Below are 25,313 nucleotides of genomic sequence, written 5' to 3'. Positions count from 1 at the left end.
ATGTTCCTTTCAGTGTGTCTTCCTGATGCAGATTCACAATCAGCTCTCTGCCTGTCTGTCGGCTTTCTGCAGGAGAGATAGCACTCTCTTCATTACGCGCTTCATTAATTTAAATTCTAATTGATTCTGCGAGGGCCTTTCAGACCGAGGGCCAAGTCCTGTCTTCCCCCATTGATTGTGTGTGTGTGTGTGTGTGTGTTTGTGCTTGTGTTAGTGTGTGTTTTGTGCACCTGCTGGATCCTGGAGTGACACGTCCTGACAGAACAGCCTCTCCTGCCTGTCTGTCTGCCTCAAGTGTGGCACTGATATGGTTTGAGTGCTTCAAGCCAGAGAGACAAGTACTAAAAAAAAACAAAAAAACACACACACACACACACACACACACACACACACAGAAGAAAGAAACAAAACACCAACAATCAGAGTCTGGGTAGTTTCGGGGCCTGAGTGTTGAAAATAAGCACAGAAAATGTGAATAACGGCAGTTGGCATACTGTGTAACAACTGGAGGAATAAAACAGTGGATGCAGGGGCAGTTAAATGATCCATACTCTGTTGCTAGGAGACACCAGGGCTGGATGGTGGAGATAAATGCTGGGATCCACCCCTGGCAGCAAGCAGAGGGTAGGAAAGAGTCTGTTTGGGGGGGGGGGGCAATGGGTAAGGAAAGGGAAACATGGGGGGAGGGGGTGAGTCATGTGACAGAGACATCCTCCTTCATGGTAGATGAGCTTTTCCTTTTCTCCCTCCATCACCCCCTTTTTTCCCCTCCTTCTTTCTCATCAGTTATTCACAAAAGTGAAAGTTGATCAGGGGCTTGTGTGATTTCCAACCTTCACACGTTCACTTTTACACCTTTTAACTCATTCAGCCACTTAAGAATGTGTCGTTATTTTTTTTTAAAACCTGATGCCTTGAATCTGCGTCATTAAAAACAAAATACTCAAACAAAAACATAAAAATCCAGAATCTGTGATAATGTAAATTTTCATAACTGCTGGACACAAGATGAATCTTAATTCACTGAAAAGTCGATTCTTCTTAGTGTTTGTTTGGTGGAGGTTTAAAGTTTCCACAACATACTTGAACTTGAAGTTATATATTGAACCATGATTGGTGAAGCGAAACAAAATGGCAATTCAGACTGAATATCGGGTTAATACAGTGAACAAACACTAAATATATTCATTTACTTTAATCAACTTACTTCATCAATGAAAGAATGAGTTACTGGAAAAACACCAGGAAAAGCTGTGATGTTTTTGAAAATACACTGTATGTATTTATATAAATACATGTGTATGGATACATACATGATTTATTTATTCATGTTCATAAATTGCACCTGAACCCCTGAAGTAGCATTAGCATTAGTTTGGATCTGTCATATTCTTTTCTTTTGTTTTTTTTTTTGTTTGATTTTGCTTCGTTCTGTGAGTTTGTTTTACACAATAAGGAATTGATCACAAAAAAAGGTGTTTACCAAAAATCAAAGTTGAGCTTAAAAATATCAGAATTACCTTCAAGAATCGACCATGTGTAAAATTACTGTAATTAGTCCTCCTCAGCTCATTAAAGCCCCCACATTACCAGAGACAACACAGTTATGGCCCTGACTCAGTTATACTTTGACAGGAGTAAATCATACCCAGTTTGAACTGGTCATCAAGCCTCTGAGTGATCACTTCAGTACAGTCCTGTAAGTCTGTTAAATTAATAGCACACACACACCCCCACACCCCGTTTCCTGCCTCACTTGAACACATCATTAGCAGCAGAAATTATAGTCTAAATTTTTATGTGAAACTTTACTTTTGTATAAAGTGTCTCATCAGTGGTGAGCCTCTATATCTGGAGCCAGGAGGGAAGCCATGGCTGCCACCATGTAAGCACAGGAAAGAGCTTCATTTCACAACGTCATCCCTCATCAATCCGGTCGACTCCGGTCAGCCTGACACAAAAAGACAAAAGGAGGAGAGGAGTGCTTCCTCCATCAAATGTGAGGGAAGTGGTGAGCTCTGAGTGCACGTCGTGATTAGCTGTGAATGGGACGCAGCGGTCTGATTGGTGGAGAGAGCCGGGGGTCAGGCGTTCTGCCAGCAGCTCATACAAGGCTGCTGATTGCTATTCATCCTCTGATTACAGTAATTTAGACCTGCAGCAGGCCAAAGGGGCCTGCGTCTGGCAGGGTGGATGCTGCTGCTGCTCTGTCTGGGCGGTGCAGTTCGGTTTGCTTAGGGATTTTTTTGTTGTCAGAAATGAGTGAATGAGGCTGGAAAAGGAACCAAACACAGTGTTTACTCAGAAAGGCATGTGAGTGGTTCATGTTCTCTGAACTGAAAGTCTGAGAGGTATGATGAAGGTGAAAGTGCTGACAAAAACACAAATATCTGCTTTTATAGACGGAGAATATTTGGAGGCCATTCCGGAAACGATGCTGAAGATGATCAATAAAATAATTACTTCTTAAAAAAAATTACCTCTTTAAGTAAAGATACTGATCCATCCCATCACAAATCATTTTGTAATTCTATATTCAAACAAAAAATAAAAAAGAATATCAAATTTTGGATTTTAATGCTTAATTTACAACTATAATTAATTCCCCACATGGAGCATCTCCAAAAATATAAAATCCATATCTCCAAACTCTCATTTTGTGAAATAACAAAAAGCAATGAATGTAATGTGATACATCAGTTTTAGTTCCTTTTGTCTTCCCTGTCGCCCGTTTGGACCCGCTGGAACCTTGAATAATCGAAGCTGATGAGGCAGTTAGTTGCGAATGGTTTTTCGAGGAGCATGGCGATGATTAATCAAAGAACTGAGCAGCAGTGGCCTCTCCACCCACACTCATTACAAGGTTAATCTCTCCATTGATTATTTCTGCACAATAAACCAATACTTCACTACAGATTTTCTCTGTTTTCACAAATGTGTGTATGTTCGCTTCCTTCTGTGGATGCATAAATGTGGTGGGAAGCAGGAGCAGATACAACTGTAGATGTGATGAATGATGCTCTTGTTGATACCATCTTTCCACCACACCCATTACCCCATATTGAAAAAAATAAATCATGTTTAGCACAACATTAGATTCACATTTATTGACATAAAAAAAGAACATTTGTTTTCTCTCTACAGCAAAGCCTAAGGTATTTTCACAGAAGTATTAAAAACAACGACTTGTGTAAAGGGCATAAATATACATTCTGATGTCTGCTGACTGACGTCTAAACTCTTCACCACAATAAAAGTTGGACGCTGTTGAAGACAATAAGCGGTCCACAGCCACACCTTGATCAAGACAAGGGACAAGTGTCCCTCATAAATGTCCATCATTTAGTCTTGGGTAATTACGTATATAGATAACACTGTTTCAGAGATATCTACCCCCTCTCTCACACACAAACACATTCACATATATACAAACACAAACAGTCAACAGTAAACTGGTGTAGTGTGTGAACTCGCGGCCCCTGTTTTGGTTTGTCCGTGTGTGTGTGTGTCATGTGTGTTTAGACAATACGTGTCCATGTGCTCTACTCCTCGGGGTGTTTGGACTCACACTGCTTGCCCTCTGGGATGCTGCTTCAGAGGTGACCTAGTTCTCCTGATTGTCAGCAGAAGGCAGTTTCATCAGCTCGCTTTGTGCCGGGGCACTGAACTGTGCCTGGGACCCTGGGACAGGCCAATTGGACTTGTGTAATGAAGCTCATCACACACATGCACACACACACACACACACACACACACACACACACACACACACACACATGCACACTCCTGCTGCTGTCGTCAGGTCCAGGACCGCAGAATTTATAACAGCCATTTATTACCGTCTCCTTTATCAAAGAAATGTGATTCTTCGGTGCGTTTCAGATGCTTGCACCACACTGCCATTATAGTCCATTATGGGGAGGTGACAGAGATGGAGCAGAGGGTGTTGATAGATGTTGGTGCCGGGCCGGCTGTCATTACTCCGTCTATCGAGTGGAGTGTGTGCGAGATACTTCCCACAAAATGGCCGCGGAGCACCAACATGGCTGCGATTGCGAGGAGTAAATGATTCACATCTGACGATCGGTACAAAATGTTAAACACATTCATTTGCTGCTTGCGTGTGTTTGGAATAACTTAACTGGCTTTGAGTAGCAGCACGATCACAACAAACCGTCATACTGCGGTGATTTTAGTGCCTCTTCACAGCAGAGTGCATGACTGAGCAATATCTACACAGGAAATCTATCTTACTGTACTGTTCAGGAGAAGCAGATGTAAAGAGATCCATCGGGGAAAAAAAAACAACAACTGAGCATGAAGATATATGTACAAGAACACTGCAAATTCCCACACTGAGTATGGGCGACTTAACACAACATACTGTTACACTTAGTGCAGCAAGTCCACATTTATCCTAAAGTCTCTCTAGCCTACAGAATACTCATCAAATACAGAAGCAACAATGGCATTACATTCATATAAATAATAATAATCCCAGTATACCCAAGGAGTCACTTCAGCACTTTTGGCTCCATTCATGTTTTTAAAAATGAAAACTGAAGACCAGCTTCACTGTGTGTCCTTAACAACTCCCTTTAGAGGTACAATAACTGTCCTTGAGGTTGTGACACCAAATCCCTTGGTATCAAAAAAAAAAACAGAAAGTCTCTTTGAGGACTGTTCTGTACAGGTCAGGGGTCCTTGGAAGTCCATGGATTTTTTTTATTTTTTTTATAAGGCCCAGGAGATCGCAGGGTTTCACAGATAAAGGGGATATCAGTTCACCGGGGTCTCTTTCCCTCTTTGAATGGCACAGACGATGAAAGGAGTCGATACAGAGGAATCTTCCGCCTTTGTTTACTTTGTGATCAAAATGTCTGCACTGCAGAGTGGACATGCCAGCAGGAGAGGGAGAGAAAGCGCGAGCGAGAAAGATCAGCCAGTTGATTAGTTGATTGATCAGTCAGTAATTGTCCCCACCAGTAAGTAAGTCCCCGCTCCATTTCCAGGTTGACTTCATTTCCATTAGCTTTTGGGTTTCAATGTATTTTCTCTCACTGCTGTTTTTATTATTAGTAGTAATTCATAGAAACTGGGATGCAGAGGTTTTCTGTCCATATTCTAGGCTGGGTTGGGACGGGTTTCTACTCCAGTCAGTGTGTATACAGTCGGCTGTCTCCAGTAAATTAATTTCTTTGATGTTAAAGCAAGAAAACTGGTTTCTGTAATCAGGGTAGCAGATTAATTAAACCTGATTAGAAATCTCCTAGAGAACGCAGATTGTTCTGCCATGTATACACGTAACCAAGTTTCTAACTGGCTTTTTATAAACACATGTGCAGGACAAAGTGCTGCAGACAGGGAAAGTGAAAGCTGAGACCATTACACGGAGTTATGTGTAAAGTCCAACTAATTTTTGAAAATGATATTTTCCTCTAGAAGTCTAAATAAGCAGGTTTCCACTGTTGAGCATTTGACTCCTAAATTCAGAGACAGTCTGTTCGTGTGTTTCGATCACAAAATCTCGACAGCTGTTGTTTCCAAAGACGAGAATGAAAAATAAATTCTGTTTTCTTCTGTATAAAATAACATGTTTAACATTTACCGACTGGTGCAGAATTAGAAACCAATTTAGCAAAGAATATGCACAGAAAACTCCTGTATGATGTTTCACCTTTTCTAAAAACGGCTCATGAATGAAACCCGCAGTAGGAAAAAACACACTGTCTGACTGACCGGAGAAAATGGAAGGGGCTCTCTATAGCCAGAGGTGCTCTGCATCCCCATCTGCTCACTAATGGTTGGACATGATTGTTTGAGAGGAAAAGATGGTGAACCCAACTGCCCAGCCGCTCTCCGTCCTCTCTTTTCTATGCAGCAGGTTCTCTGTCGGAAATAATGAGTCACGTCAGCAACTTTTTGCTTTCAGCGTCGTAGCCCGGAGAGAAATGATGGAGTTAAGGGAGAAGAAGATGGAGAGAGCTAGAGGAGAAAGAGAAAGAGCGCAGTGTGTGTTCATCTGATCATAGGCAGTTTTTAGGCTCTGCTCCTGGCAGATTCTCCATTTTTTGTGTTTCTGCTTCCTCCATCTGTCTCCCTCTCCCATGTCGCTCGAAGGTTAAACAGGACAGGAAGTGGAGAGAGGGCTGTCTGGATTTGATCTTTTTTTAGGCTCTGCTTTTGTCATCTTCAGCAACCTGTTCCCAGATCTGTCCATCCTTCAATCCGTCCACAGCCCCCATGTCACAGCCCTCTGCTTGCGTTGGGTTTCAGCTTGATGACCCACTCCCCTCCAGGGTTACTGTTGTACAAATCCAGGAGATGTGTGTCGGGATCCAGACAGTGCTCACCTGCAAACACACACAAAAAAATTGACTTAAAGCTCTAGTGGTTGGAATTGTTTACTGGTGAGCTATAAAAAGTTTAGGGTTGATTTTATGTATCAATCAGAGTTGCAATTAACATTTATTTTCACTATCAGTTAATCTGCTGATTAGTTTCTTGGTTAGTTGATTATTTGACGTCTTCAAATGTCTAGTTTTCAATCATCAGTCCAATACCGCAAAATATTCAAGTTTACAATTACATAAAACGGACAGAAGCAGCAAATATTCACAATTGTGAATCTGTAACTACGGATTTAAATACCGATTTAAACCAATTATCAAAATAGTTTCTGGGAATTACCTGTTTGTTTCAGCTGTAGTATCAATCCAGGATTTGTGTTTGTATCAATGCAATTTGCATAAGTCAGTAATCTAGGTGCTAATGTGCAGATTCAAAAGTTTTCCATCACAAAGTTGAAGTGAACAAGTTTCACCGTTCACTGTGTCAGCTCTCCTGTGAGAGCACAGACACGTGTGTAATAAGCATTTGTCTGCTCTGATAACTGCAGACGCACTGCTCGTCTCTTTGGCGCTCACACAGTTCATTACATAAGACCTTCCTATCCTCATCAGTTCAATGAACAGAAAGACACGCAAATGTCAGCGCTGCAGTGCAGCCGCTTCCACTTACCAATATTCCCTCCCACTTCGTACAGGGCACAGTCTGGATACGCCACAGCGCCGTTTCTGCTGAGAGACATACAACACACATGTATCATCGTCTGTTTTTCCATAAAGGAGATATAACACACACATAATATTTTATTCTTAGAGGTAAAATCCATCAGGTGACAAACCGACACTGTTACTTGACAAAAAGTTTAAACTAGACAGCTACGCACATTGAAGTTACCAGCTGACATCAGACTTTTGCTTGAGTAGATTGAAATCATTTGTTTTGTTTTTTTTTGAAAATGAAGCGTAATGATTTTTTTCCTGTTCCATCCCACATCATCTTGTTGGTTTTATATTTCTCAGGATACATCCATTTATTGTTCTTGGGTTTCATGTTAAAGGCATCTTTGCGTTTTCATATACAGTATGTGCTATGCCTTTTTCGAAGTCAGATTCAAACTAGTCTCTAGTCATAATCTGCTAACTTTACTTTGTACATTTAAATGAAATCTTAGCCTTGGTACTTATTTGTTTAAACACATTAAAATGAATTAAACTCCTGACTGAATACAAAAAGTGCACACAGCATTAAAATGAATAGAAGGCTGAGGTTAGCATGTATTCTTTGAAACTCTGTGATATAGTACCTTCGCATTTTGCCCTTTCCATTTTCAGGGCTGCGGAGGAACTGGCGGTGAAACTGGGCGAGCAGGTCTGAGGTTCGTGAGTTGATGTTGAGCTGGAACTCCATGGTGCCGCTCAGCAGATCCCCGACCTGGACCTTCACCGTACGGCACGGCTTCAGAAACAAACAAGGGAAGAGTAGTATGTTTTTAAGTGTGTACTGTGGCTCTTATTCTGACTCCACTGTGGCAATTACCCAGTATTTGCTTTTCACGGATCAACATTTGTATTTGTTCCACGGACAAAATGACCACATGAATTGAGATTTGATGTGGTAATTTACACTGAATCTTGTATCGGTTCCACAGTTGCTTTTGCCCAGAGGTCCAGTCAGCAGAGTGTATAGAGCAGTGCTCACCTCTGAGGTGTTTTTATCAGGTTTTTCCCGGCTGTCTGTGTGGATCTTCCTCAGCAGGTTCTTGATGCGGCGATCGTAGAACTGGTAACGCCGGTTACTGTTCTCATTCAGCTTACGCACCTGGCCCATGAGGAAATTGGGGATCTGAAAAAAAAATTGGTTATGGTTATATTTTTATGCAACAAATGTGTGTGCATTTTGATTACAGTTTGACAAAAATTCTTACTTTTTTATGGAACTTTCAGCTAGAAAAGCAGAATAAAGGGAACCTTGTGATAAGAATTTTTTTTGTCAAACTGTTCTTTCTTTAAGTCGGGGATGTTTCAAGCTCAATTAAAGCTTTGGCTGATATTTCATTCCCCAACTGGCATATCAAATGACAAGTTTTAAAAAAAAGTACATATAGAAAAGCCTCTAAATAATTGAACTATTGGATTTTTGTTGTTTCTTGTTGTCTGACCCTCCATCACCTACCGTCCAAAGCAGGTCCTGGTAGCGGATGAGGAGCCTCATAACATCAGCTGCCTTCTCCGCCTGTCCTTTCTCTGCCCCCTCTGTCAGTCTGCTGGGGATGGCCTTATGGAGGAAGAGGTTGGGAGCCATGATGGTCGCTACGGCCCACAGATTCATCCTGTTCCTCTTCTCTCTGGAAACCACCTTACTGAGGAACTCGAGGAGGGCCTGCAGGACACACAAATGGAGACACGGATAGTTTGTATAGAGTTAAAAGACATTCTCTCACTTTCAACTCAGTGATGTGTAAATGTCTTTCAAAAGAGAGAGAGGCCACTTAAACACAAGCACAAAATGGAGTAAAATGAATTATCACGATGACTGAATCATCTGTAACACCTCTGCTGAGAAGTATGTTAATGCACAGTAAGTTTCAGCTGCCTCCACCGGAGTCAAAGTAATTAGTTCAGGTGGGTTTTATGCTTCTGGATGCTATAAGCGGAGATGACTGCACACTTGTGTCAGTGAAAGTGAGTCATGGTTATTATATAACAGAGCAGAGTGTTTAAACTGTGGATTAAGAGCAGCACAATATAGTGTATATGCGCATATGTGTTATGAAACAGTGCTTTGGTCTGTCATATTTCACGAAGGCTTAAACTGGGATCAATTCCTGACAACCCTAGGAAGAGTCTGAAGGGTGTGGTGAGGAATCCTAAACGCAGCTTTACAGCAGAGGTTGTTGTTCAAAAACCCCATTTAACATTTTCATAATCATTTATGGATTTTGTAAAATTCCTGTAGTGTTTTTAAACTTCACCATGAAATATTTTTTCTCCAAAATTTGTCAAGGACACAGTCACATCCTTTACTTCAGTAAAAGTAGCAAACACCAAAAAATAATCAGTTGCATGTTAAGTTACATTAAGATATTAGTTCAGAAACAGCACGTATTAAGTATTACCTAAAGTACCAAAAGTAAAAATGTCCCCTGCTAGTGTTATAATATCATAAAATGTATTATTTGGTTATTAATACTGATGTATTAATGCACAAGGAACATTCTGATTTACATGCATTCAGTCATGGTGGAGCTCATTTTAAATATTTATAATTTGCTACGTACTTTAATTTACAACAATGAATTATATTCAAAAAAGCTCATTGTCTGTTTTGTGTATAAAATCTAAATTCATACAGTAACTACTACTAACGCTATAGCTGTCCAATAAATATAGTGGGCAAAAAAAACCAATGTTTCTTTAAACCAGAAACATTTCATGTTTAAATGATGTTTTACAAATCAGGCGACTGCGAGAAACCAAAGAGTCTGATTACTGAGTGCATGAAAACACAGTGGTTGAGATCATATAAGAAGAGAGCAACGGTAGATGTTCAGTCGATTCCAAATGTGTTGTTTAAGTGTGTGTGTCTGTGTGTGTGTGTTTTCTGTACCTTGAGTGTGTTCCTGTTGGGTTCAGGCAGCAGCAGGATGAGCAGGTTCAACATGTGGAGTTTCTGCTTCAGCTCTGTGATGTCTGACGGAGGAGGGAGGAGCAAAGGTAAGACAGGTCACACCCAACACACACACACACACACACACACACCCTCTTCATTTCCTCTGTGTTTGGCTAAGAGTAATGGGATGTCTAAAGATTAATGGCATTGTGACAGGTGGTCATTAAGTTTGTTAGTTTATGTCTCAGTGGTCACACGTCATTTATCAAATTGCACTGAGTCTCCTCACAAACTACACATCAGTGAGTCATCAATCAGATTATATTAATATCAATCCATTGTTTTATTAAGGTGAAACTAATGAGAGAACAGCTGATCTTTCATTCCTCTCTGACACTGTGTGTGTATTTGTGGCAGTGTAGAGAGGCTTCTTAAAAGTCTATGAACTTGTTCATGTTGATGTTGACTTCTGAGCCGAAGCAGAAAAGACAAGCGTCACGCTGTGCTGCCATCATGGTAAGGAGACTCAGGTAGTTATCATGTGAACCCTGCTGAGCTGTCTGGAAAAGTGGGCTGCAGACTGTGAATATGCAACTTGCCTGATATGGAAACACACACACAACACAGGCAGTCACTTCAGCAACACACCCATCTACATACTGATGTACTGTGTGATCAATCACAGGTCTGGAAGAGCTTTAATTCAAACAGACATTTGTTCTGTGTCTCTGGATAACAGCTTCAAATGACTAAAATATAATGGTTGTGTAAATGTGATGCAACACTTTATACATTTCATTCAGTCCTTGCACAGTATAAATCTAAAAAGCACTACATTTACATTTGGGAAGTGGAGCTACAGCTGCTGGTGTTAAAAGCTGAGGGTAAAACCAGCACAAATCTTCAACTTGTGTCCACTGACCTCTGACGGCGCTGAAGGTGTTGAGGTACTCAGCGGTGAGCAAAGGAGCGGGAAGCTCCCGGATGAACTTCTTCAGCAGTGCAGCAGCATCGTTTGGACTCACTTCATCCCAGCTGACCTGCCCTGAGTAGAAGTTGGTCTCCAGATTCTGCTGCAGCATCTGCAGACAGAAAACAATGTTAAAAATGATCGCTATTAGCAAATTTACAGTTCTTAATTATTTTATGGTTGCTTAATTCTAAAAATGTCTATTTATTAAGACAGTAAAAAATCTCATCTTGAGGGTAAGTCATCACTGATGAGAGACAGCTTATGTGAATCTCTATGTCACATTCAGTCTTTGATTGGAGAGTTGTTTGTTACTCACAAAGATGATATGGCTTTGGAGCAGCTACATAAAAACATAACTGCAGGTCATAACTAACTAGCTGGCAAAGCCATTAGTCTCTATTTGTGCCTCAAGCGTATGTAAGACTATGTAAGCACATTTGGTACCTATGTTGGTTATAAAATTGTGTTACCTGTTATTTATTCTTATCATTTTACTCATCTAGGAACGTACAATAAAAACTAGCTTAGCCTATAAATGCTGTGGTATGTGGCACTGGTTCATGTTGTATTCTGTACTTGTTCCTGTAAAATCACATTAAATACACAATAATATTGTAATACTTTGGTTCACTATCAACACTATAAACTAAAGATAAAATAAGAAATTTGGTCAATTCTGTCACATCTATGATCCATTAGCAATTACATGATTGATGAAAGCACACTGATGTAAGAACAATTTGTCTTACATGTTTTTATCCCTCAGTGCTAAATGGCGCCCTCTTCTGGTAGTTTGGATGTAATAGCATCACCATCTACTGAACGTGTGGTGAATTAAATACAGTATCATAACGGGTATCTGGCAGCAGCAGTTGAAAAAACCTTATTGATTTTGTCTTATTGGACCTTGTATTTCTAAATGTCACCTGTAGTTAAACTCAGTACTCTGGCTGATTTTTCTCTCTGCTATTGCAGCACTTTTGACATTTCACAGTGTCAATATTTTACCTGCTCTTTAGGTCGTGAAACATTTTTTCTTTGCTTTGCTTTAAACATCAGACAGAAAAAAGGGCAAATTTTGTGATAAAATAATCTGGCGCCAGTGTTGTGTAAGAGACATAAGTGTAGATCCAGATTTTGTACCTTAATTCTGGACTGAGACCCTGGAACCCGCAGGATCCCCTCCGAATCAACTCCTTTCTTTTCCAAAAACGACAACAACTGCAGAGAGAGAGAGAGTGAGAGAGAGGCGAGAGAGAGACATTAGCAGAGAGTCAGGCACGGCTGGATAAGAATCTCTTGCTCACCTCTGCTGGTTATTCTCAGTAACTGCTGCTACATACAGGGTGTGGTCAAAGCATTTCACATTGAGAGGACAATGACATCGTGTTATGTGCTCTATCTGACGATGTGAACTTAACAAAGGCAAAAAGAAAACCTCTCATTTTACGTCACACCAGAGGTGAAAGCAGATGTAATAAAAGAGTTTTTGCATTGTTCTAACTTCTTCATACACTTAGTTTATTAATTGTAAGTTAAGAAAAAAAGGTCTGTTGACGTCGTATGTATTTTGGTCTCTCACCGCCTGCAGGAAGAGAGGAGTCGCAGTGGTGGGCTTCATTTTCTGATCGTTCTCCATCAGCGTGGCCAGCTGCACCCCAAAGAGCGTGCTCTCTGTGAAAGACCCGAGTGTCATTCAGTTGTTCATCAGCCAAAACAGCATCGTGCATGTGTGAACACGTTCATACTGCCAAGTTATTGCTAGTGTAATTGTCTGTAGGTGAGTGTTCCTACATATAGTAATTGCAGTGTGTCAAACTATGGCTGCAAACCAAAAACTGCAAGGATTATTTATGAATTATACATCCCTAAAGAGAAACAGGTGCTATATAAAATATTTAGCAAAGAGGCTGGAGCAACATGCTCAGTTTGTAAGTCTTCTTGAAACCAATATAATGAGTAACTAATCAACAGTATCTGTAGACCCACTGCAGTTCAGTTCTGGTTTGAGTCATTGTTTTGATATGATTTGAGTGGCTCACACTCAGAGACAAAGTATGACAATCACAGACACAAGATAAACATTGCACATAGTTAAAATGTTATTGTCTAAAAAAAAAAAAAAGAAAAAAAAAACACTAGCCGTCTGTTTCCGTGTACATGTTTTTCTTTCTTGTGTGCACATGCCGCTGAATGTCGTCATACCTGGGATTTTCCTCTTGCAGGTTTTGTGTCTTTTGACCTCGAGCTCTAAGAGGTCGCACAGCGCCGTCATGTCGATGAGAGCCAACTGACGCACCTTCTTCATGTCAGTGTGGGAGAGATCTTGGATACGAGTCACTCCTAGACGGCACTTGGGGCAGATCACCCGCTGAGGAGGTGAGAGTGGATGGAGAGAAAAAGTGAGAAGAGGGGAATTGGAGTTGAGAGGAGGAAAGAGGAGATGAAGTGGTAAAGAAAAACAAAAAATATTTGAACCAAAAAAAAAAAAAAAAATAGAAGAGGTAGTAGGCAGAGGTGAGTGGGGTAGAGGAAAAAGGATGGCGACATTCAAATTCCAATGTATGTACTGTACATACCATAAGTTTATATCATTCCCTTGCTTAGTACTCCATGAAGTCTCTTCAAGTAAATGTGGTAACTGTATCAATACATATACAGTTAACACATTTAAAAACCCACTAATTCTTCCCTTTAGCTGAAGAAACATATTCAGCCTGACATAAGAAAGTAAATCTGATGTGACACAACAACTCTCCTTTTGTTTTGAGCTAATTCCTTCATTCCTTTACTCTGGTTAACCCTGTTATCAAACCAACAGTGGTGCTGAATACAACTGGCTTGCAATAACATGTGTGAGTGTGAGTAATTTGAACTCAGCCTGACCCAAAATCCAAAACACTTTGGTCCAAACACAGACTGAAATGTACAGGGACTTCCATGTATATGTATTGTATTGTCTCAAGCCCTAAAGCCATGAATGACTAAGATTGATTTTCCCTTATCAGTTGCAACTACTTTTATTTTTCACAGAAGCCTATCATAATCAGAACCACCATCATAATCAGATAATAATCAAAACCACAAACACAGAAAACATTTTTAAAATAACTGTAGGTTGGTTGAAAATGAAGCAAAGTGAAAGTGTAAGACCCTGAGGTTGTATCTAAGACATTTAAAGTATGTGGAAACCAGAAGCTTTGGATGCAGCTTGAGCTGCAGAGCAAAAGGTGAAGATGAACACACATCAGAAAAAAGTGTTTAAGGTAGTTCTGACATTAAAAAAACTTTTTAGTTTTGCATTTCATATCTTTAAAGGATTTAAATTAAATTCAAAAACTCAGTTCTCACCTTGTACATACTTTTAATCTTAACTTTGTTATGACTTTTACGGACAGTAACTGGAAACCCCTTTTACTAAAGATGAATTTCCATCCTGATACACAAGTCAAACTTTTAATAGGGGTTATTATTCATCATGAATGTCCACTGCCTTTTTTCAAAACTATGTGGTTCTTATTTCCTCTTCATCTGTAAACAAGTGTACTTTCACACCCACCAAATGACATAAACGTAGGAAATAGAAGCACTGAAAAATATTTCCCTTTTATGCCCCACTTGCAAAACTTCTCTTCCCACTACATGATGTCACTGGAACATTTACAAAGTTCCTCATTTGAAAGAACATTTTAAAATGTGTTTGGGTGCTTACAGGCAGAGTGCCGTCCTCTTTCCTGCGTTGGCTGTTGTTCTGCGGCAGTTTGGCCTGTTTGAGGAAGATGACAGCTTGTTCGCAGTAAGCCACATCGGTGATGAAGAATTCCTCTTTCGGAGCACCACGCTGATGCTCTGGTGTCACAGCTGAGCAGGAAACACACCCATAAATACACACAAACACGCACAGATACACCAATGTTTTAGTTCATTTAAGGAAGTCCACTATAGAGATGTCGTTAAGATAAAATTTGAATGCATGCTACATGAGGGAGCAAGAGGAGGAAACACAACAAAAAGGTCGACAAATATGAGGAAATGTTTGTACCCACACACTCGCTTTATCTCTTATCTACCTCTTATTTCCCAAAACAGAGGAACAAAAAAAATCGTAAAAAAATATTTGGCAGAAGTGTCTGCTGGGGCACTTTTACCTGTTGAGCAATACTACAATTGTCACTATTTATTGTGGCAAAATTGATCCGTAGCATCCCTTTTGATTTTAGTTATGTTATCATCATATATGTCATTATATAGAACACTATCTGAGATGTTTATAAGGTTCACGTCTCCAGATTTGAACCTGTTGTATGTTTTCACTCTTAAAGTATCGGCAGTGGACATTACAAAATCAGGCACGAGGCCCTTTCTGAAAGGACTGTTTTCCATGCTAATTTTTTCTCAGTACGAAACACTGAGATTTGTCAAGTGACCTCAGCACGGTGTGGACGGGGACTTTCTCCAGTGGCAGTGTGTAAAGACCAGGAGTTACCTGGGGATTAATCTGAACCAATTAAAAGATCCAGACAGACAATCCCTCAAAGCTGCTGCTCACCCGACTTCTTCAGGAAAGTTTATTTTTAAAGATAAGGCAGTTGATGTGTAGTTAAGCCTATGAGTAATTTGTAAGATGACACAGCCATGGAAGTTCCCAGTTACTTTATTCAGATGTAGTAGGCCTGGTCATGGGCTAAAGTCCTTAAGTCCTTCCAGACTCAATCTGATTATCAAAATAACTGCAGCTGTTGCTTTTAGCACTTTTAAAGAGCTACATACTTGCTCTTGAATGCCTATGAGTGTACTTTTACTTCTGTGTTATTCCCTTTAGTAACTTTCTAGTTTTAAATTTGGCTTACTTTAAGTATATTGTGTAGCTCTTACCTGATAGAGGTGTTTTGGCAACTGAAGCCATGCTGTTTTGGCCAAGGTCTTCACTATGCTGAGACTCAGGCAGAAGGGTCTGGTGAGCGAGAAACATTGACACAAATACAACACTTTCTGTAAATTAAAAAAAAAACATCAGCCCTGTCATATTTTCTCCATCACTGGGAATAGGAGTAGGGTTTCATTTTGTCCATGGAGCAGATGAACATGGATACAAAGAGTGTTTCTTTTGATAAAGGACTGATATAGATCAGAAAAACACTGTCCCTATTCCCCTCTCAGGGCTTCTCAGGCAGACAGGGAGGACAAAGCATGGCCTTTACATGTGATTTTCCTTTATTGTCACAGGTCAACCCCTCTGCATAGAACAAGACAGCACAATTCACTGGAATGATTTGAGGTCTCTCGCTGAGTCCTGACAGTCCCCATGGGTATTTTATATTTTATTGCATTTTATTACAGCTGTGAGCCAGACGCGCTCTCTGTTGCTGTAAACTTGTATAACAGTAATACTGCAACTTCAAACCCTCGAAACTGATGAATTTGTGTGTATCCAGGAAAGTCAAGTCTGTGTATGTACAATACATATACAATTTTTAATGTGTATACTGTATGTATGCATATTACTCTGCATTATGAACTGCATTTACAAGTCCCTCTTAAATTTCCTTCTTAATTTAACTTTCATTTGTAGATCATTTGAAAACATGGAAAGCTAGCCTTTTTTTTCCTTTTATTGGTTTTTCTGGCTTTTCCTCCTCCACCAGGATGTCTGAGTTTGTTTCCTCCCTCACACTGGCAGGGATTCTGGGATTCAAATAGTTAACAAAGTATTTCAAAGTCCTAACCTGAGTGATGGGGGAGTTGAAGATGTCGCGAACGTCGCGCGGCGCCGGTTTGTTCCTCTTGCGGAGGGACAGCGTATAGGAATCCAGTCGACGCTGGACGGCCTCGGCCTGGGTCCGAGTCAGAGTGGACAGCAGCACCACGTTTTCTACATCTCCACTGTCCTCGCTGATGAGGGTCGACAAACCAGCATCAGCCAACCACTGCTCCTCCTGTTCACCCTCTAAAAGACACACAGACAACAGGCATGAATAGATCCAAACAGGCCACATGTAAATATACTGTACATTGACAACAGCAAAATACTGAATGTTACAACACTAAAGTAAATTTTTGATGTAATATAACGAATGCACCAGCTATCCCATTACTAAACTTACACATAAAGTCCCTTCTCAGTCTGTAGCCACTATTACTGATTTTCAGTCATTTACTTATTTAAAACTTAAGAATTATCTTAGCTAGTGAAGACTTTAGTCAGCTGCTAAGAAACTTGTGCTTAGGGTCATTTGGCAAAACATTATTGGAACATTTTGTAATTTGAGGTGTGTTTATTATGTGTGTGTGATTTTTGTGAAATGTAATTTACAGTTTACAGTATAAAGTATAATTTTATCAATTGTCAGATATGTCGACCATATTCCAATTCATCTCTGTTACTCTTCACTCTAAATATATTGGGAAGCTAATGCTAGCTTTGTCAGTCAGTTCAGGTAGCTATCAAACAGTTACACCTGACGGTTAGTGTGTGAATTTCTGACCATAAGAACTAGTTTGTGTGGTGCAACCTGTTTTAGTGATCTGCTAATCTACACTTTGTAAACACATAACATTATAACCAGGCTAAGTTTGAAGTGATGAAGAGCTGGTGCAAAGAGCTCTTTATGGTCACTAAAGACAGTCATTAGTAAGATGTTTAAAGTTAATAAGACACAACATAAAATTGTTTACCCTCTCAAAATAATAATGAGCAATGATTACACATAGACACAAACACACATACACACCAAAATCTAGACAGAGGGTTTAATTACTTGTAAAAAATACATCTAAATCAGTGCCTCTGTTTAGCATAACATCAAAAGGATCTGTTAAAGGTAGAATTAACACAATCAGATCCTTTGAATGGACAAACTAAAACGGCATTCCCACTGAGTCAGCATTCATGAATGGCTATTTGGCTTGTGCATATATACCACTTCCTGCCACAGAGTGTTTGATAGTGTTGTCATGGTGATGAGCTTTACTTTGCTGCATGAGAGAAACCTGATATGTTGCCATGGCAAATGCATCATTTCATGGTGGATCTCCGTAGCAGCTGTGCTACAGATTAAAAGCTTGCAATTCTATTATATAAAGTAATAATGACTTCTTTGTATCTGTTCTTAATCTATCAGCGCAGGATTTGCAGTATTTACCTTCTGATTGTCTGGAGTCTCTCCTGGTGCAGTCGACGTCTGTGTAGCCACTCCCCTGTCGGATGGTCTCCACCTCACTCCAAAAGGAGTCCAGACAGAGTTTGTCGGGGTGCTGCTCCTGATCCTGGGCGGGAAGCGCGTGCGTGCTGTGTGCGTGTTCAGCGGCTGCCTGGTCCTGCGGGCTGGCCCAGGGCTCCACGCTCATCTCGGTGGGGCTGGGATCTCTGGTGCAGACATACACACACGTAAGGAAATCACACGCATGCATGCAAACAAACGAGCAGAAACACAGAGACACATACAAACACAGGAGGAATGGTGAAGAATGAGGTGCTCCGTGGAGGATGAATCAGCCAGGACAGTCCAGAGAGATGGAGAAACAAAAGGAGTGGGATGGAGGAAGGGCCGCAGTGAGGAGAGAGACGGCGAGAGCGGACACAAAGGGGGGTCTCTATTGTTCTTGCAAAATGTGGCCTGGAGGCAAAGTACCCTGTAGATCCACTAGATGTCACTGTAACAATGTGAATTCTGTTTTCATGAGGGTTACACCCCTCTATCAACTGAAACAGGCACATGAATTTAACACACTACCAGTGGAAGATGAAACATGCAATGAACAATAAAAAAAAAAAAGAAACTCATCTACATCTGCTCCCAGTTTCCTTTCCAAACACAAGCAGGGGAAATACAGTCTGCTTTTTCCTGTGTAGCACTCAACAACAGAGGATACTGTTCTCTAACAACAATGAGACACACTCAGCTGGCAGACAAGCTCGCACCCTCAAGCACTAAAATGTGACCTGGTGATCTCAGGCACAGGAAGTGGTCAGCTGACTCATTCAGTCGGTGTGCAGTTCGGTCACATTCTTGTAGTCAGCATATCTCAAGATACATACCGAATCACACTAGCCCATTTCTGAGGAATGGCAGATGGCTCATCGTGCCAGCATGATTAAAGAGAGAGAATGAAATGATAGCTCCTGATGTATCAGAGCCAAAATACCAATCATACTTTCAGCTGTGAATCGATGAGCTTATGTTCCTCGTTCAGTCAATGACCACATCAATTACAAGTCAGCTGAAGTCAGATCAGATCAGGTTTGTTCCAGATCAGTGTTTGGTGTGTTAAACCAGTTTCTCAAAGTGGGGTGGGGGTTTGAGTTTCAACAGATACTAGCAAGTATTAGCAAAAGAAAATAAAGAAACAGAATCTGATTTCTATGTTACGTCACATGCTACACCAGGGACTATTTCTCATACACAGACAAACTGAATTGTGAATGTGATGGTAATTGCCAACAGTTGGGTGAACCAAAACAGACTGGATCCTAAATCAAAACGCAGTTCTGACACTATCCCATAAAACTATAAGTACTTTTTTATCGCAGTAAAGCTCGTAAATGTTTAAATAAATGGGTCATGGTATTGTTTTACTGTTCTAAACCAGTAAGGTCACATTCCAACATACAGCGTAGTTGTATACTATGTAATGTGAGTGCCACTCAATCTAATCATGCCTGTCATTCGAGAAACTTGAAAGATTTCAGTGGTTTAAAAAAGAAAAGTCCTCCCTCAACATGACCATGAAATTACTTAACTAAATGAGTCATTGATTGCAATGTCAAAAAATTATGCACAGATCCAAAATAATGCATTGGTATCAGCAATGATGACATTACTAATTGGCCAGACAAGACAGATCTATCAATTATTTTTCCAATCAATCATTGAAGTGTTCTGTCAGAAAACAGTAGGAAAATCACTCCACAACTCTTGGAATTGCTGGTTTAGTCCAACCAGCAGACCACGACCCAAAGATATTCTACTAACAATAAAATAAATCAGAGATGAGCAAATCTTTACACAACCTTTATAACAGTGCAGTTAAAATTTGCACAAACCAAAAAAAAGAAGTTATATGACCATGACAGAACATGACCAAGAAAATATAGAATCCAGCATCTGATCAGAACATCAGTGAATACTCTGAGTTTGTGTAGGGAGTCAGTATTTGGATACCTTCCTAATACGAAATATGAACATAATAAAGACAGACAGTTGTCCAAAACCACAACATGTGCTCATACCCTGCCAATCATATGCATAAAATACATCAAGCCTCAGAGACAGCTGACTCAACAGTGTGCTCATGCTCAGCAGCCACTTTAAAGGCTACCACAACTCAAATTCACCTTGTTTTTCTCTCACAAATGGAGGTTTTTCTGCAAACTGTCATACAATCAAAACTTTAATCATATGTTTTAAATGTTAGGATAAATATCAAAATAGAGTCAACATCTAAAAAAGTTTGGGTAACCAAGACTCTGTGTCATAAAGTACACGAACCACAACTGCATGGTTTTGAATGACACGTTTATGTTATGATGTTGCAATTCACTCTGTCAGGTTATTTTCTGACTTTAAAACACATTGTACCATCCACACAACTTCTCTTCAAGAGCTGACAGCATTCAAGCTTTCATCAAAACGTTTTTGACTTTGGTCTTGCCAGTCCAGCTCAAATGCTACTGTCTCATCCCACATACCTGGCTTTTTTGTTGTGGGAGGATGGCTTCACGCGCTTGCCCATCACTGGGCTTCGGACAGGACGGAACCTGAAACGGTTCAATCTGGTGTGTGTGAACTGCATGTTGGACCCGGGCATGCTCCACACAACCTCCTCTCTGCCTCCCATATCCACCGTGCTAAAGGAATCCAGAAATTACAGTCCAGCACAAAACCCAGCTTTATCCAGTCTTGGTGGTTGAACACCATGTGAGTGCGATGTAAATCTGTCCGCTGCTCCGACAGGAAGGGACGTTGCAAGTCTTTACTGGGGCTCGGGGCTGTGTGGCGTGTTTGTGAGCTGAGTGGAGCTAGAGCTGGAATGCAAGAGGGAGTGACGAATCTCTGAACATCGGCACATCATTTACACCTGTCCCCTCCCTCGCCACTCTGAGGTGACACGCCCTGCCTGCATTCCTGATGGCCATCAACTTCCTCTCTGGTTCTAACAGGAATCTATTCCCTGCTACACTTCTCAAAACCCCACTTAAAAATACTTTGACTGAAACACAACAATGAAATTCCTTGTTTGTGTGTTGCTTAAGTCTAATGGGCATAAACAATGACGCCTCGAGCCACATGAGTAAAAGCTGACTAACTTCAGTGTCCACTCACATGTGCTCCTCAGGCACTTTGTTGTCCTCTTAGTGAAAGCCACACAACTCTACTTGAGCTAATTAATCAAGGATTCTTTGTTTGAAAGACGAGACATGTTATCGCCTCTTTGCTTTAATGTTAATGCACGAGTCCAGAAATAAATTAATCAAATGGATCAAAGGATAAAGATGTTTTCTTCTTACTCAAACTCTGTTGTTGAGCTTGCATTGCAAACAGGCAATCTCACATCAGCTATCACATACTTGTGATGTGACAGCCAGTGTGTTGGTGTCATGCCTTATATGCAAGAGACAGACACCTATTGCGCCATTCAAAAATATGCAACAAACATCCTAGTTCAACCTGAGCAGGACTAAACAGTTGATATAAATAACCATCAGGCGTGGAGATGATGTGTGGGTGTGTGTGTGTGTGTGGGTGTGTGTGTGTGAGCATGAAGCAGTGTGAGAGAAACCGATCAGAAAAAGTTTCTCAAGTGCAACAGGTCTGTCAACATTGCCTGTAAGCAGCACTCTAAGCCCCCAGCCCCTCAGCAAATCACTGCCTCATCTTCATTCTCTTTTGTCGAACTGATTACAACCAATATATCAGCTGAGGATGTAAACAGACAGAAGCAGACGCCTGGTGAGGTGAGGAGAAAAGTGAGAAAAACATGCCAGTGGTTTGACACACATGTAATTTTGGTGACAACAATTACTGTGCTATTTTCATACAGTCCTGCCTAAACACAGGTGTGTTTTTGATGTGTTTAATAAAAGCTACATGGAACAAGTTATGGAATGTATGTCCATGACAATTCAACTGAAACCTGTTGTGCAGCTTACAAGAGCCTAAACAGTTACCTCAATCTCTGCAGTTTGTCATATGACTCATCTTTCTATCTGAAAATATACCCAGTATAAAGATTTCAAAGTCTTGAGCTAGACTCATAACAACTGAAATCATGACTTCTCAAATGACCTGAAGCTAAAGCCATCAACTTCTGTATTAAATATCCTCAGAGGACAAATTATAAATAGGAATGTTTTTTCGCTGACTTTCTCTTGCCTCAAGAATCAAGAGGAAAAACAGCAGTCTTATTTTTAAACCTGCTAATAATACTCTTCACCAAAGCTCAACTACAAAACAAAGCAAATGCTCCATGCTACTCCATGCTAGACAATTAAAGAAAGGTTTACTGCAAATGTCAAGGTGTTGGGATTGTTTCTTGTTGAATGGACTTCCCATTAATGCAGAGAATCAACAGGAAAGTGTCCACTCTGAGAGAAGAATGGACAAAATGTCAAACGGTTGACTTATGTTTATACTCAGCACTAAGGGAAATAACACAAAGTAACCCTGACCAACAACTCAGGTCAAGGAATACAGTAATCCACTTGAAAAAGCTGCTTGTGTTGAAAGCAACACACTGTTAAATCCTCGTGGCTGAATTCCACTGCAAGCCTCTTAGCTTGCAGAGAATGCAACAGTTAGCTCATACAGCCATGAGAAAGTGCTTCTTCTCAAGGTCTGTCACAGCATGTAAGATCTGTCATGTGATATGGAAAATCCTAAACACAGTCACAAAAACAAGTAGTTCAAAACACAAAGAAGCACCAAACAGCAAAACAGAGATATTAAAAATTCAACAATTAGACCATAAAACTGTTGCACTAACTAACCAATAAAGACAGCTTCCCATCAAAGATTTCTCAGTCCATCTCAGTCAGTCAAGTTAGACTATGAATCATAGAAGAAGTGTTTAAACAATCCCTGCTTAGTTAAACAGTAGAGTAGCTTAATCCATACAAGAACCTCAAGCTCTAGCGGAGCCTGAGTCCACAGCAGCAGCAAAGGCCTGATCCTACCTGGCCTTGGCGCGCCCGCTGGCTCTGCCCGACAACAGCAGCAGGACCGCAGAGCCACTTCTTCCCCACGGCATCCTGCTGTTGTCCCCCCAATACTGCCGCGAGCTGTAGGAAACAGCAGCTGCCTGCCTCTGGCAAGCTGCTTCCTTGTAACCTCTTCAGTGCACAAACACATTAGGACAAGGACAATTTCAGTGCGCTGGCAGGCACGTCACTACATTGCATCCTGGGGCAGGAAAGGAGGTCTACATGGGGGGGCGGAGAGGGAGAGAAGCTGAGTGGTTGAATAGCTGACCAGGGCTGAGACACAGACAGAGAGAAGAGATTGTCTGAATCTGGTGGGATGGTCAGGGCTGGAGCTGGGAGTTGAATGGATGAGGGCAGACAGCTGCATGCCTGACTGTGCCTGAGTGACTGGACGGCTGGCTGGATGGTTTGACTAAGTGTTTGGATAAAGTTACTTAGGGCCTGTATCATTTCCCCCACTGGGACAAAGAAAAGTGGAAAACATCCTTTATCCTAGTGGCATCATGTTCACTCATTCATTTACTGGTTTACTCAAACCCAAATGCAAGAATCTGCAATGTTTCCTTTAACTTGACCTCTGGTCTTTAATCTGTACAGTTTTCGACTGTAACTGGAGTCATGATCCAGTCTACTGTCACTTATTTACAGCTTGGTTGAATATCAATGAATAGCAGCAAGGTGTTAGTTCGACAGGGAGGAATGAAAAAACAGTGGCTCTTGAACTTTGGATCAGGCCTACAGGAGAGAGGAACACAGGGGAGAGTGGATTGATGAGGTATAGGGCGGCACGAAAAACACACAATAAATACTCTGTCCTCTGTCTGTCTTCCCTTACATATGTTTGGGCATGACGTGGTTTAAAGCAAAATTCATATCTGACTTGCTATAATTCTGCCTCCGGATAATAAATGTGATTTGGGACCAGTCTGCGTCTGTTTCAAGAGCTGTACCAGGGTAAACACACTGTTAAGTAATTATGCTATGCATAGATAGAAACCAACTGCCAGTTGTCTTGCTGCAACTGTTGAAATGATGACTTTTAATTCCATGTTTTCTGCTGTCTGTTATTAACATTAAATCACTAACATTTATTGTAGTTATAACCTACTTAAAACTGCACTTTTAAATTTACTGTTGTAAGTATGCCTTTGTGTGCCTTAGGTAAAATGTATTAACCCACTTTTGTGCATGAAATGCTTTTTACAAAGAAATTAGTCTTGTGCTATCTTGCCTTTTTTGGCAACACTTGACAGACACTGTAAATGTGTGAGGAAAAATACTTTTGATATGCCATATGAAAGGGGAACTTTAACACCTAAGAAGACAGAGGCATAGTCCACTCTGCCCTGTGACTGTCCTGTTCTTTAGTTATACAAACTGTTACTTGGTGCGGAACAGATGCTGGCTTTATTATGACATTAAAATCAACCTCAAAGTAAAGATTTACTAAATTTGTCTCATTGTGAGAGAGAGCTTTGAGAGCTCAGTAGTAAGGATTGGACTTTGTACCACAGCAGTGTTAGGTAAGCTTTAAATACAAGGAAATCTATATAGTGTTTCTAGGAACATATGTGAGCTACATGATGTGATAATGTGACATCTCAGACTTTGTTCACAGCAAAAACCTTTTAAAACCACAAGGGCATTGAGCAAATTTGCTGCCCTTGCACACTGTGCTCTATACACACAGATGAAAAATTATGTGAATAGTATAGTAAGTGTTTATTTATTCTGTAGAATTGTAGGACTAATACTACTAATCCTCATTGAATTCCCACAATGGGTATCTTCATTAAGCCTACAAAAAATTTGGTCATGGATGAGGGTCGCCCACTGCTTTGACTTATGTATTTGTCACCAATGGCATGATTTTAAGTTTTTAGGAGGTACAGAGTGATATATGTTGTATATACTGTATGTGTGTGTGTTCAAAGTATATCCAACGTCCTTTGTGTGTTTGTACCCTGTGTCCACTTCATACTGTATGTAATACTGCACTTGCCCAGTGAAGCTTCCTCATTACAATTTACATAAGTGAAAACACACATGCCGACTTAATTTTACTTCCCACTGAAATGAAAATCACCTTTGTGCCTATCAGTCACTGTTGGAGTTAATCTTCTCAAAATTGTTCCTCCATAAAAATGCTCCCATTTCAAATTAAAAATTAGAAAAAGGATCGAG

General features: G+C 40.5%; 1 protein-coding gene across 5 annotated transcripts; it reads right to left on the bottom strand.

Annotated features, from left to right (window-relative positions):
- Positions 1 to 3,092: 3,092 nt before the first annotated feature.
- On the bottom strand, positions 3,093 to 23,541 carry arhgap40 (Rho GTPase activating protein 40). 5 transcript variants are annotated; one of them, XM_022748318.1, is made up of 15 exons: positions 23,103 to 23,541; positions 18,073 to 18,294; positions 16,657 to 16,877; positions 15,806 to 15,884; positions 14,643 to 14,791; positions 13,136 to 13,301; positions 12,513 to 12,604; positions 12,074 to 12,151; positions 10,880 to 11,039; positions 9,955 to 10,037; positions 8,521 to 8,727; positions 8,047 to 8,190; positions 7,652 to 7,803; positions 7,021 to 7,076; positions 3,093 to 6,353 (listed from the first exon to the last, which is right to left on the bottom strand). In XM_022748318.1, exons 1-15 carry the CDS (start codon positions 23,275 to 23,277, stop codon positions 6,247 to 6,249), a joined length of 2,091 nt encoding a protein of 696 aa, XP_022604039.1. In that variant the 5' UTR covers positions 23,278 to 23,541; the 3' UTR covers positions 3,093 to 6,246. The 5 variants fall into 5 exon arrangements, with proteins under 5 accessions (XP_022604039.1, XP_022604042.1, XP_022604040.1 ...); XM_022748321.1 differs by lacking the exon at positions 23,103 to 23,541 and adding an exon at positions 22,917 to 23,089 and having other exon boundaries at positions 7,021 to 7,079; positions 18,073 to 18,296; XM_022748319.1 differs by lacking the exon at positions 23,103 to 23,541 and adding an exon at positions 20,619 to 21,075 and having other exon boundaries at positions 7,021 to 7,079; positions 18,073 to 18,296.
- Between the last annotated feature and the right edge of the window lie 1,772 nt (positions 23,542 to 25,313).

This window comes from Seriola dumerili, unplaced genomic scaffold (genome assembly GCF_002260705.1).
Source record: "Seriola dumerili isolate Sdu_G_001 unplaced genomic scaffold, Sdu_1.0 BDQW01000121.1, whole genome shotgun sequence".
Classification (NCBI taxonomy): Eukaryota; Metazoa; Chordata; class Actinopteri; order Carangiformes; family Carangidae; genus Seriola; species Seriola dumerili.
Note: the sequence above shows the minus strand (reverse complement) of the source record. Positions and strands in the feature narration are given on the sequence as shown.

What these genes read in the sequence shown, in the direction of transcription:
- arhgap40 (XM_022748318.1), bottom strand. Translation starts at nt 23,277, where the DNA reads ATGTGTTTGTGCACTGAAGAGGTTACAAGGAAGCAGCTTGCCAGAGGC. An exon ending in TGCCAAAACACCTCTATCAG is followed by an intron (nt 14,792 to 15,805) that starts GTAAGAGCTACA and finishes TTTCCTGCTCAG; the next exon opens with CTGTGACACCAGAGCATCAG. An exon ending in CTGATAAAAACACCTCAGAG is followed by an intron (nt 7,804 to 8,046) that starts GTGAGCACTGCT and finishes TTGTTTCTGAAG; the next exon opens with CCGTGCCGTACGGTGAAGGT.